This window comes from Cololabis saira, chromosome 21 (assembly GCF_033807715.1).
Source record: "Cololabis saira isolate AMF1-May2022 chromosome 21, fColSai1.1, whole genome shotgun sequence".
Taxonomy (NCBI): Eukaryota; Metazoa; Chordata; class Actinopteri; order Beloniformes; family Belonidae; genus Cololabis; species Cololabis saira.
Genome location: NC_084607.1, coordinates 8,583,397 through 8,597,808, shown reverse-complemented (window position 1 = coordinate 8,597,808; position 14,412 = coordinate 8,583,397). Strand labels below are relative to the sequence as shown.

The 14,412-nt window shown below is 39.4% G+C and overlaps 1 protein-coding gene across 2 annotated transcripts in view; it reads left to right on the top strand.

The window, feature by feature from the left end:
* si:ch211-51c14.1 (protein kinase C and casein kinase substrate in neurons 2 protein) overlaps positions 1 to 14,412 on the top strand; it is a 34,698-nt gene that overhangs the window by 12,418 nt on the left and 7,868 nt on the right. For both annotated transcript variants that reach the window (XM_061711945.1, XM_061711946.1), the window contains exons 3-8: positions 3,596 to 3,752; positions 4,616 to 4,851; positions 10,008 to 10,163; positions 11,799 to 11,974; positions 13,376 to 13,496; positions 14,357 to 14,412. The exon at positions 14,357 to 14,412 is cut by the window's right edge and continues 33 nt beyond it. In XM_061711945.1, the coding sequence (XP_061567929.1) occupies positions 3,596 to 3,752; positions 4,616 to 4,851; positions 10,008 to 10,163; positions 11,799 to 11,974; positions 13,376 to 13,496; positions 14,357 to 14,412 (902 nt within the window). The remainder of the gene's footprint in view (positions 1 to 3,595; positions 3,753 to 4,615; positions 4,852 to 10,007; positions 10,164 to 11,798; positions 11,975 to 13,375; positions 13,497 to 14,356) is intronic.

The following is a 14,412-nucleotide window of genomic DNA, read 5'->3' as shown; positions in this document are numbered from 1 at the left end:
ATAAATTAAAATTAATAAAAAAATAAAAAATAGCTTGAATTAAAATAATCTTAAAATAAATGCAAGTACTTTAATAAATAATAAAATAAATAAAACAATAACATCATAACAAAAATAAATTAAGCACAAGTAGCACAAAATTTCAAACCTTTGTACCTTTTGATTGACGCGTACGCGGATAAAAGGGATAAAAGAAAAGTAACAGCTCAACGTCGCCTAATGTAGCGGAGTAAGAGTAACAGTTTCTTCTTCACAAATCTACTCAAGTAAAAGTAAAAAGTATAGTGATTCAAAACTACTCCTAAAAGTACAAAATTTCACCAAAACCTTCTCAAGTAAATGTAACGGAGTAAATGTAACTCGTTACTACCCACCTCTGCATGTGGCTGTATGAGGGGGATCTGAGGCAGCGGCGAGAGGTCACAGCGGCGGGCCGGGATCAACTACGCCGTGATGGAGAGGTAGAACCTCCCCAGAGAGGATGAGGCTCACAAACAGATGTCTCACATGGTGGAGTCATCAGTACGACAACCAAAGTGAGAGCTGTAATCACGTCTGCAGGCTCCAACCCCATCCACTGGGCATTGTTTACTGCCACAAGTTGTTGTGCTGCAGAGTAATAAGTTAAAAGATAGTTTGACATTTACACAAACCTTATGCAGCTGGACCAGCTCCGATAGTTCAGCTCAGTAAAGCACCGAGATGGAAACCAGGAACCGCTTCCACAAAACTATAAGAGTCCTGGAGAAGATGTTTTTAACCAGCGGCGTGATCTTTGTGATGATTCATTTTATTATCATGTCACTTCAGAGGTCAGAGTAGCTCAGGGGGATTGTTAGGATCCTAAAATGGTCCTAGATTTAGTTTAATTGCTGTTCTTTTCCGTTTTTCTATGAATCCCATGAAATCCACTGAAATCACTGTTTGAGATCAAACCTAAACTGTAATGATGTCATTGTTTATATTTGAAAAATATTGTCTTGCTGCTTCACCAGCCCGAACTTGCAGATGAAGCGGAAATTATATTTCCACCTCCTCTGGTTTCACTTGCACCTTCAGCCCTTGAAAGATTTTTTTAAATGTTATTTTCTATAATTTGCAACACGAATGAGCTTCCCCGGTCAACGAGGACCAGACCAGCGCACGTTCTCGCTTTCTGCATCCGTCACAGGGCACAATAGTAGTCATGCATGGTGCATTCAGTCTTGTTGGTTGTTGACACCAACTTTATCCAAGTTAAACTCATTATGATTGCAGATACAGTTACGTTATAACCAGTACTGGAGTTGAGGGGAGATGAGGGGGGATGAGGGGGGATGAGGGGGGATGGCATCCCCCCTGAAATAAAAACAGTCAAAATCATCCCCCCTGTAAAACTGCCATCCCCCCTTTCCATCCCTTATGTCATTTCATCAATGAATGTGGTTTTACTGCTATTTCAACATTTAGAGTCATCACCAGAAACATAACTCCAGAAGAATGTGACAATTTTCACCTGTTTCAGGTAAATTTTCACTTGAAATAAGTAGGAAAATCTGCCAGTGGGACAAGATTTATCTTCTCATTACAAGCAAAGAAATCTTGTTCCACTGGCAGATTTTTCTACTTATTTCAAGTGAAAATCTACTTGAAACAGGTGAAAATTGTTGTTTTTTCCAGTGATGAGTCTTGTTTTAAGTGTAATGAGATTTTTTTTACTAAAATTAGACATTTTAACTAGAAATAGGACAAATATTCTTGTTAAGATTTTGAGTTTTTGCAGTGATCCATTGTACTTATCCTGTGAAGGACAGAGTCATATTGATAAGTTCAGAAAACTGTTTTTTATTGTTGTGTTTTGATGTATTTGATGTAAGCCCAGTGGATATTTAAAGCTTACAGAAGGCTGCATTTAACTGCTGCTATGTCATTCCTGCAGTATTTCTGCAGGTGTTTTGGTCAGTGCTATTATTTGTAATATATTATATTATTTGTAATCAGCACAAATAATCTGTCCCCATATGATAAAATCCACCATCCCCCCTGATTTCTTTTTACAACTCGAGTACTGGATATAACTACGGTGAAGTTATTCTCTCTCAAGCTGAAAACATGCACCTCGGTACTGCATTCATTTATTAAGTATTAAATCAGCAACATTTTAAATAAATTATTTCCCAAATCTTTTTTTTAACTCCAGCCATATTTCAAACTTTGATGCTTTCATTTTATGTCTATGTGTCTAAGGTGTAAGGTCGGTCCTGGGGGGCCGCTGTCCTGCAGGTTTAGCTGGTTCCTGCTTTAACACCCTGATCAGACTAACGCTCGTCATCAGAACTTCACCAAGGTTAAGGTTAGGGACAAGTCTCCTAACGATGCAGTCACTCGTATCAGGGTGTGAGAAACAGGAAAACATGTACCGTATTTTCTGGACTATAAGCCGCATCTGCATATAAGCTGCATCTGTTCTATTAAAAAAAAAAAGATATGCAAGCCGCAGATATTTATGTTGTTAGATTAGATATTTACTACATGTACAGAAGGATTGTGAACTGTAAATGATGTACATGTTTGTACCTAAATAGATCCTTTCCTAACAGTGTCTTTTAACATGGCAGCAACTTTGCTGATTAAAACTGGACAGAACCAAGAGAAAATAACCGGTATTAATTTATCTGTTTGAAATCTGCTTCTACCTACTTCTTTTTTTTTTTTTTACTCTTGTTTTAAGTGTAATAAGATTTTTTGACAAAAAAATTGACTTTTTTTTAAATATATCTTTTTATTTCACAATAATTTTCACAATTCACATTTTCACATGCACGATTTCTATTCTACCCACATTCCTACCCTCCCCATAATTACCCTAGGGAAAAAAAAAACATATAATGGCTTCTACCTACTTCTATCTGCTAAAGAAGAAGTAGTGTATTCTTCTTTGCATTTATTTTGTCTTAGTTTTGATTCTAATTCCGGTTAGAGCGCCCCGAGCGGTGGAAGAAAAATCCACAGAATAGCCGCACCTTTGTATAAGCCGCATGGTTGAAAACCTATGAAAAAAGTAGTGGCTTATAGTCCAGAAAATACGGTAAATCATGCAGGACAGCAGCCCCCAGGATGGGGGTGACAGGTCTGCAGTCTGAGCAAATTATCATTAAACATCATATTCGTACGAACTGAATGCAAGATTGGAGTTGATGAGTTTCTTCTTCCTCTGAGAACTATGACCTACGACTGCTAATATTATACAAAAGAGAAAAAAGGAAGCAGTTGTAGTCGTGCCATATTAATTTGAATGTTTCAATAACATTAATATCACAAGGGAATTATAACTGAAACCATAGTGACGCAGATGTGGTAGAAACCATCCCCCGAATTAGTTTAACTCATTTTCAGTTCGCTTTAAACCACAAACAGATGCAGTATAATCTGTTGTCTGAAACAGTGATCGCGATACTAAATATTAAAGAAACCAGACACTGAAAAGAAAATGGAAAAAAGCTGTTGGTTTCATTCAACTCCTCAAAGCCCAAAAAAAAAGAGAAGAAAAAAAGGTTTTGCCAAACTTCTCTCCTCTGTGTGTTTTCATCTTCACTCCTTCTTTGTTTCCTGAAAGCCGGGGAACTATCAGCGCACGGTGAAGCGCACGGAGGACGCTTTCCAGGCCTGTAACGACATCGTGGCGTGTTTCCAGGAGCGTGCTCGAGTGGAGCGGCAGTACGCTCAGCAGCTCAGTGAGTGGAGCAACAAGTGGAAGCCGGTCGTGGACTCCAGTAAGTGCAGCACTCGCAACACCGGCCGACTCCGTGCAAACTAGGGCTGGGGATCCATTCAAATGTCAAGAATCGATTCGATTCCGATTCTTAAGATTCAGAATCGATTATCAAGATTTGATTCGATTCGATTCCGATATTGATTTGGGTTAGTGTTATTAGAACTGTTTTTTGAGCTGTTGCATGAATTATATGACTGTAGTTATGCAAAATATTACTACTAGTATTATATTGAGATTAAACAGCTAATGATGGTGTAAGGACCAATCAGCTCCCAGAATGCTGATAGAACTGCTTTCAGAAACATCATGTGGGTCAGAATTACCAAACAGATCCAGGGAGGAAACAGAGACGTATGAAATCGGTTTTAATTTTTCCCACATTCCATTTTTATTTGTTCCATTTTCGGTCTATTTGGGTTTTTCATTTTTCTAGAATTTGGTTTTTAGCATTTTTTGCAAATGTCACCCTAAGACAGTATATAAAGTAATGAAATATAGACAATTTATGCAATTATAACCTAACACTTTAATGTTTTCATACCTTTAAACATATTTAAAGGCAAAAACATGGCACCAGTTATTCTCGTGTCCAACAAAACATTACTTTTTTTGGGGATAAACAAAAAAATAACCAAAAGTTGTAATATAATGATGAAAAAAAAAACATAAATAAATAAAAAAAAAAAAAAATTTAAAAAATCGATCTTTAGAAATATGAATCGTTTTTTTTTAGTAATTAATATGAGAATGGATTTAGAATTGGGCAATCGATTTTTTCAACACAGGCCTAGTGCAAACTACTATAAAAAGGTCATTCACAAATACAGGAGACGTTAAGAACGCCTCCTCTCCCTCCTCCAGGTCCTCTGTATGGATCTCTTTTCAAGGCTTGGCAGTGTTTCCTGTCCTCGGCTGACCGGCTGGCCTCCTTGCACGCCTCCATCTGTCGCTCCCTCGTGTCGGAGGATGGAGACCGGGTTAGGACCTGGCAGAAGGAAACCTTCCACAAGAAGCTGTTCGGCGGCTTCAAGGAGACCCAGGACATAGAGACGGGGTTCGCACGTGCTCAGAAGCCGTGGGCCAAACGGCTTAAAAAGGTCTGGTTTTCCTTTTTAACGTTCAAACATCCTAAAATACAACAATAGATCTACTTTACACCCTTTTTACACCGAGTTCCTTGAATTTCAGCATGCCAGCAGAAGAAGGAGAGGGTCCTCGTGGTTGTATTAAGTGCTTGCAGTGTTGCATCCATTAATCGCAGCTGGTAAAAACAGATGAGACTGTTGTTGTTGCTGTAGTTGGCAGGGATCCCAAACCCTCCATCACTGCTGCTGTGCACACAATAAATCCACTGAGCGTCCAGAGATCCAAAGATAACCTGTGACTTTGGTTAATTCCCTCGGTGCAAAGGCCTCCACCTCAATGGCAGGGTCACCCCCCCCCCCCACTACTTAGATCACAGTTGTCATCATAAAGACCTGCTATGTTTGTGAACTGGACAACGTTAAGTTTCAACTACTTCCATTTGCTAAGCCGGTTGTTGCGGCTGGACATGAAACACCACCGGCTGATAACGTATGGAGCTAGAACAGTCTCATAATTCGCAAATGCACACACCGTTTCACAAATGCACAGGACAAAATTCACAATCAGATGTCTTCCTTTGTTTCAGCCAATCATAGGAGCAAAATTCACAAAATTCGCAGCTCACAGACAAAGAAACGTTTGTAAATCAGGTTATATTTGTGTGTGCATCAAAAATACATTTGTATATCTTGTCCTACGCACGTGTGAATTGTTCTGTGCATTTGCAAATCGGTCTGTGCATTTGTGAATTTTGTCCTGTGCATTTGTGAAACGGTGTGTGCATTTGCAAATTATGAGACTGTTCTAGCTCCATAATAACGACTCAGGAAACAGGCATCACGAAAAAAACTAATATTCTATAGATGCAAACACAAACAGAACAAAGTCAAATCTTAAAATCGTGCATATTTGACCTGTTGAGACCGTGCTCTGATGCAATCCCACGTCCACGACCTGGGTAACCTCGGTGACTGCAAAACGATACAGTTTAATGAGCTATTGATCAGGAAGTATTAACAATTCTGTTCGAATACTGAAAAATCTTCTCTTTCTGCATAAAACATTGTGTATTAATTCAGCTTCTAGACCTCCGGGCTCACGTTGCTATGACAACCCACGTCCCGACCGCTGCTTCAGGTGGGAGGAGACGTGTAGAAACTCAGGGTGCCTTTATGGTGCACCTGCCAGCCAGGATCACTTCAGTTACCATGGTAACAGACCAGGTTGGGCAAGCGGAAAAACCAGAGTCCCCCCCCGACTCAGAGTTTGAACGTAACCTGCTTCCTGGAGCAGATCCCAGCTCCTTCAGAGCCAGGGTCAACGTTGGAGCTTGTACGGGGCACAGATCTCATTTATCGGGGTACATGACCCCAGTAATCGAGGTCTGGCGCCGCCTACGGTCCGTGGTACAGTAACGGCTCTCAACAATTGTTTTCCTGCAGCCAGCGGGTGCAGATACAGTCCTCTAGCTGTCCGCTCGCGTTAACTTGACCGTTCAGTCTGCAGAACTTTGCTTCTCTGCGTTGGTGTGTAGCCCTCCAACATCCGCCGCTGCACTCCAGCTTCACTCCTCACAACATCCAGCCTTTTGTCGTATTATTATTATTGTTGTAGCCAGTTCAAAGAGCAAAAAAAAGGGAGGGATTGTCGCTGAGAGACTGAGGATAACAAAAACTTCACTGGGATCAAAATAAGTTTAAGCTTTTATTAACGAAGAAATGACGTAAATTAGGATAATGTGCACAAAAAGGAAGCGGTCGACAAAACATACAGCGACCCAGCTTACCCTCTGTCCCCCCTTTAATACGACGGAGTATTAGGGCCAAACTAAGACAAAAAAAAATGGAAATTACGAGAATAAAGTCATAATATTACGAGAATAAAGTCGTAATATTTTGAGAATAAAGTCGTAATATTAAATATATTATAAATATATAAATATAACTTAACAAGATGCTCAATATTCTTCATTTTAACACAGGGAGAAGACTGCTCTTCCTGTTAGAGTTCTCATAAATGATATTCTCATAATATTACGACTTTATTCTCATAATATTACGACTTTATTCTCGTAATGTTACGACTTTATTCTCATAATATTACGACTTTATTCTCGTAATGTTACGACTTTATTCTCATAATATTACGACTTTATTCTCATTATATTATGACTTTATTCTCGTAATTTCCATTTTTTTTTTTGTCTTAGTTTGGCCCTAATACTCCGTCGTACTTTAATGACGAGGATCAGGTGTATAAATTAACTAATATCTCCCCCCATAAACATGTGACCTGCTGTCCCCATAATCACTATGACTACAAAATTATATTATGATCAAAACACAAACCAAACTGCCAACAATATCCATTAATCCTCAAAATAGCAACAAAAAAAAAACCTACTAGTTTGTTTTTGGCTCCTACAATTGTTGATAGTCTGCAATTCTGGCATCCAGGGAAGATTTATTTTTGTGATGAAGGGGAACGAGGAGTTAGCTGGATGAATGTCAGACACAAAGCTAAATGCCTCTTGACTCACATTTACTCCCCATAAATACTTAAAACAAAAACTGTTTAAGCTTTGTTATATAACATGTTTCCATACAAATCTCTTAATTCCACTTCCATCTTTCAACTTGATGTCGTCCAGAATGGTATACATAATTCATTCCTGCTCATTTTTAAACTGTTTCTTTCTTAAAGTGCTCTAATGCACATTGACGTACGGCCACACGTCCGTATCTATAGACGCCTGCTCCTCTGCTGCAGACATCCGTTTTATTTATGTGGGAGGCATTTCCCCTGTCACATTCCCCCGTCACATTTTCCCATCCGGGCCGAGGCCTCGGTGACCCGAACAGAACGCTTTCCTGCACCAGACGGTCCTCAGACGTTTCTCAGATGTATTTAAAAGCATGAATCACAGCTTCGCTCTGATTGGAGAGAAGCTTGTGACGTTGACCTGAGGCATAATCATGTATTTGAATTAAAAATATACACCAGACTCGAGGGGAGCGTCTCATACATACTAGAAAAGACTGCAACATCATTAGCAGGCACATGATAAATAGGTGGCCTCGATTTAGGCTCTGTATTCAGAAGATAGAGGTTATATACTTTATTCTCGGCCCTGATAAACAGCAAGTAGGTTCTTTTATGCATGCAATTTCAACTGCATTAAGGGATACTCTGTTTTCCATTAATTGGAAGGGCTGCTGAGCGTGACGGTGTTTGTTTGGATGATCAATCCGGTGCTTGTGATGAAGTCGGACCGGGTGGTGTGTTCAAATAACTCTCAACAGTCACACAGTGAACAGGCATGCAGCGGGTTAATGTGGCTCATGATCAGCTGTTCAGCACATGCCAGACCACAATCTGGCAGCAGGCAGAGACAAAAGCATTTATCAGATATTAGACTAAAACAAATGGGCACCCACAGTGAAGTCCTGCCTCTTCAGACCAACCCAACGTTATCACAACTAAACCGTTCTGCACACAGCTCTGGGCCTGAGGCTTCCTCTTCCTGTGTGAAATCACATGATGAAAGAACATGCAAGGATTTCTCAATTTCATTCACTTTTTACACCCACTATTGAGTATACAGTACGATGGAGTATTAGGGCCAAACTAAGACAAAAAAGAAATTGGAAATTACGAGAATAAAGTCATAATATAATGAGAATAAAGTCGTAAAATTACAACAATAAAGTCATAATGTTGCAAGAATAAAGTCGTAATAGAATAAAGTCGTAATATTATGAGAATAAAGTCATAATATGAGAATAAAGTCGTAATATTACGAGAATAAAGTCGTAATATGAGAATAAAGTCGTAATATTACGAGAATAAAGTCGTAATAGAATAAAGTCGTAATATTATGAGAATAAAGTCATAATATGAGAATAAAGTCGTAATATTACGAGAATAAAGTCGTAAAATTACAACAATAAAGTCATAATGTTGCAAGAATAAAGTCGTAATAGAATAAAGTTGTAATATTATGAGAATAAAGTCATATTATGAGAATAAAGTCGTAATATTACAAGAATAAAGTCGTAACATTACGAGAATAAAGTCGTAACTTTACGAGAATAAAGTCGTAATATTACGAGAATAAAGTCGTAACATTACGAGAATAAAGTCGTAATATTATGAGAATATAATTTATTATTATTTTATATTATTTAACACTAACAGGAAGGAAGGAAAGGAAATATATTTAATATTACGACTTTATTCTCAAAATATTACGACTTTATTCTCGTAATATTATGACTTTATTCTCGTAATTTTATGACTTTATTCTCATATTATTATGACTTTATTCTGGTAATTTAAATTTTTTTGTCTTAGTTTGGCCCTAATACTCCGTCGTAATACAGGGAATACATTTATCTGTATTTCTAGATAGTCGAGATGTCTTGCTTTAAGTTAAAATATCTTTACCAGAACGAATGTAGCTGCCTCAAATTCTTTAAAATAGCAAAATAGTCTGAAATAGTCTTGTAATGTTCTTGTATCAAGGCTTTTTTACGTTCTCAGAGGTGAGTTTCTGCAGCGTGGAAGGTTGCTGGATTACTCTGTCCCAAGACAGGGATGGTATCTGAGATAAAGCTCATGTCTAATCGATATGTGGGACACGTTACGAGGATCTGCCATGCTCGAAAGAAGTCGCTCCCTTTTATACTTTGTGAATAACACAAATTGTCCTTATATTAACATGTAGAAAAAGGGCATTTTGAGCCGCTTCCATCTGCCGGTGGTATGCAGCGCAGCAAATGGATGCTTGGCTAGCTAGGGGGAATTTTTGTATATTTATATAGCGTGACACACAAAAAAACAAAAAAAAACTGTAACTCTGAAGGCTTCAGTGGACAGTACCTTACTTGATTTACGGTCCAGTCAAATTTTATACACATACCATGGCTCTCCTCCCCGGTTACATTCTCCAATATTTTGGTGTCTCAATAAGGGAATCTCATCACTTTATCAGATATTTGAGGCTCTTAATGTTAGCGATCCATGTCTGAAATGAACTTAACATGCACTTTCTGAGCTATTTTTGACTATTCCTCCACAGAGTACTACAGCTTCATTAGCTGTTGCATTATATTCACATTTGCATATCGTCCCTAGAGAGTAAAATGATGTTTTTTTTTTGTCTTAGCTGGACAAAGCCAGAAGGGCGTACCATAAGGTGAGTCGCAAGGAGCAAGCGGCCAGGGAGCGAGAGGCGCACGCCCAGGGAAACCCAGACGTGGCCATCGACAAACAGAAGAAGATCCAGGAGGAGAGAGAACTGGTGCAACAGGAGGCGGAGAAGGTGTGCAGCGAAGGTCACTGTTGCATGCTTTTCTCCATCTGTTGGGCCAGCTTGGGTGCTGAGCAGGAACAGAAGTTTAGCAGGGCTGCAGATGCAGCAGAGGATTATTTAACCAGAAGAGAAAACAAACATACTCTGAGCCCCAATATTTTCATAAAAGATATAAATCCATCCATCCATGTTCCATACCTGTCGTATCCCACTCAGGTGCAACCGGGCGTGCAGAGCAGTGCAGGATAAACAGAGATGCTGCCAGCACCGGTGGAAACTCAAATCACTGCAGAGAAAATAAATAAACACACCAACAAAAAAGTGCAATGCCAAAGTACAGCGGAGATTAGCAATAAGCAAAAGGTCTCCTGCCTGTGCTCCGACTGGAGAGAAGTCAGAGAGAATAAAAACAATATTGACATCCTGCTTATAACGGAAAGCAGAATATCCAACTTTTCACAACTTCACAGCCGCCGGCACATCCACATACACACACACACACACACACACACACACACACACACACACACACGCACACACACACACACACGCACACACACACACACACACACACACACACACACACACGCACACACACACACACACACACACACACACACGCACACACACACGCACACACACACACACGATGGACAGGTTGCCCGTGAAGTCAGACAACAGCACCGTTTATTATCTTTAGGGTTTATTGATAAATCTGAATCTTCACACTTTAGGGGGAAGTTGTTTATGTTTGTTTTATAAAGGGGAGGGATTTTCATAAGCCTTTTTGGCTTCCACCTCTCCTGCACAATGCTTCATTTGACCTTTGTTTTTTACTGTTATGTTTTATGTGCAAAATAAACTAAACTAAACTAAACTAGGAGGAAGAAAGGAAGCAAGTGGAAATGCAACAGTCGGTCTGAACGACTGTTTCATTCAGTTTAAGACTGATTTTAACGTCATTATCAGATATAGAGGCAGTTTTACTTTTTCTGTTCATGTATTTGGCTTTTTGGCTTTATTAGGGCCCGAGCACTTACAGTGCGAAGGCCCTATTGTATCTGTAGGAATTGTTGTTTTTTTCTCGTTCTCGTTCTCGTTTTTGTTTTTATCCTCGTTTTTCTTCCGATGAAATGAGGGTTTTTTCCCCCCTAAACGTGCCCCAAAAGTCACCAAATTTTGCACGCAAGTCAGGCCTGGCAAAAAATTTGATATTGATTGGTTTGCATTAATGGGCGTGGCCTAATGGCTCAACAGCGCCCCCTGGAAAACTTCGTGCCTCAAGCCCCACAATACGGTTTGACGTACATGCATGAAAATCGGTACACACCTGTATCATGTCGCAACTTAAAGAAAAGTCTCTTGGCACCATGGCCGAAACCCAACAGGAAGTCGGCCATTTTGAATTAATGTAATTTTGGCGCAATTTATGCCATTTATTCGGCTGCTTCTTCGCCTGAACCGTAACGTGCACCCAGGTGTGTTATACATCAAAATGTGCATCTCGACCCTGCGACGATGGGCATTGGTTTTCTCAGTCAAAAGCGTTATGAGACAGATTTGTTCCCCCTTTCATAACTGCTTCAAAAAATAAATGTAAAACCTGTTTGTGATGATTTAAAAAAACGTCTGAAATGTTTAAAGGTGCGCGCCCGCTACGAGAAGGTCCTGGAGGAGGTGAACCGCTACGCTCCCCGCTACATGGAGGAGATGGAGTCCATCTTCGACCAATCGCAGGATGAAGAGCGCAAGAGGATCGTGTTTCTCAGGCAGGCCCTCCTCTCCATCCACAAACACCTGGACATCACCAACAACGAGAGGTGAACACCGGCACTCTGAACACACTCGTCCAGCCGCCTCCCTACTGATGTGCAGGGCCAGCTCACGGGTGGACAGAGGCCAAAGTAACATCATAATAATAATCCTGTCATTTAGCAGACGCTTTTATCCAAAGTGACTTACATCTGAGAGAACAAGCCCTCCTCTGTAGCCACTAGACCAAGGATCAGCAACCCGCGGCTCTAGAGCCGTATGCGGCTCTTTAGCGCCGCCCTAGTGGCTCCTGGAGCTTTTAAAAAAATGTTTGACCTTTTTTTTCTTTTTTTCTTCCTTTTTGCTTTCCTTTTTAATCTCGATGTTTCGACTTTTTTCTCGACATAATGACTTTTTTTTTTTTTAATTTTGACTTTTTTCTCGACATTTCCACTTTTTTTTCAAGATTTTGACTTTTTTCTCGACATTTCGACTTTTTTCTCAAAATTTTGACTTTTTTCTCGACATTTCGACTTTTTTCTCAACATTTCGACTTATTTCTTGACATTTCGACTTTTTTCTCAAGATTGTACCTCAACATTAATCTTGACATTTCGACTTTTTTCTCGACATTTCGACTTTTTTCTCAACATTTCACCTTTTTTCTCGAAATCTGGACTTTTTTTCCTTGACATTTCGACTTTTTTCTCGAAATTTCAACTTTTTTTTCAAGATTGTACCTCAACATTAATCTTGACATTTCGACTTTTTTCTCGACATTTCGACTTTTTTCTCAAAATGCATAATAATTCCCCCAGTTATAACTAATATGCAGCATGTGTTGCCTTCATTCTAAGGCTTATACAAGACTTTTCATTTTTTGCGGCTCCAGACACATTTGTTTTTTGTGCTTTTGGTCCAATATGGCTCTTTCAACATTTTGGGCACCTCTGCACTAGACAAACATCCATGTTTCTCTTGGTTCATCAGTGTTTCTTGTTAAGGCAAAACAATTGTTGTGTCTTTGCTTATTAGACAAAGATCCATTTACGTGAAGGACCAGCAAGGCATCTATTTATCCCCTTTGACTTGCAGCTCGTCGGCTGCCGCATAGTTAGAGTTGTGCATGAAACTCAATAATGTGACTCCATTGAACACTAATTAAAAGTCGTTCCACTGCTATCGGCTTCTGAGGGTTCACAGTTACCCACTTCTACTCTAAGATAATAAATCGATAAGAGAGCAACTTAATTACTCTGTAGAATCGGGTGGAGCCACATGGGTGTTTTAGGTGGATCAGAGGAATTATACACACTTAATTTGCTTAATCTTGGGAGTAAGGTCTTGATAGAAATTTCTCAGATGGCTGTACGAGCAGATAACTTGCCAGTCGTCCAACTTGTTCTTCAAAAATGACTCAAGAGCGTTAAAGTAAGAGCTGACTGTTAATGAGATTCCCTTCTTGTCAGTGTGCTGGCCGTGTACGGCGAGCTGCACAGCACGCTGATGGCCATCGACGACCAGGAGGACCTGCGCTGGTGGAAGAACACCCACGGGCCCGGCATGCCCACCGACTGGCCACACTTCCAGGCACGTTTCCTTGTGTTTGCTGGCTGTTGTTCACAGTACTCGAGTTGTAAAAAAAAATCAGGGGGGATGGTGGATTTTATCATATGGGGACAGATAATTTGTGCTGATTACAAATAATATAATATATTACAAATAATAGCAGTGACCAAAACACCTGCAGGAATACTGCAGGAATGACATAGCAGCAGTTAAATGCAGCCTTCTGTAAGCTTTAAATATCCACTGGGCTTACATCAAATACATCAAAACACAACAATAAAAAACAGTTTTCTGAACTTATCAATATGACTCTGTCCTTCACAGGATAAGTAACATGGATCACTGCAAAAACTCACAATCTTAACAAGAATATTTCTCTTATTTCTAGTTAAAATGTCTCATTTTAGTAAAAAAAATCTCATTACACTTAAAACAAGACTCATCACTGGAAAAAACAACAATTTTCACCTGTTTCAAGTAGATTTTCACTTAAAATAAGTAGAAAAATCTGCATGTGGAACAAGATTTTTTTGCTTGTAATAAGAAGATAAATCTTGTCCCACTGGCAGATTTTTCTACTTATTTCAAGTGAAAATGTACTTGAAACAGGTGAAAATTGTCAAATAAGTTATTTTTCTGGTGATGACTCTAAATGTTGAAATAGCAGTAAAACCACATTCATTGATGAAATGACATAAGGAATTGAAAGGGGGGATGGCAGTTTTACAGGGGGGATGATTTTGACCGTTTTTATTTTAGGGGGGATGCCATCCCCCCTCATCCCCCCTCAACTCCAGTACCGGTTGTTCATGATTAATAAAAATGCGTTTGAGTTTAATTTTGCTCATTCAAACATGTCTCTATACATTCACGGTTTCCAGGAATGGATACCTGAAAAGAAAACTAAAAAAGGGAAGAAAGAAGAAGAGAAAAGCAA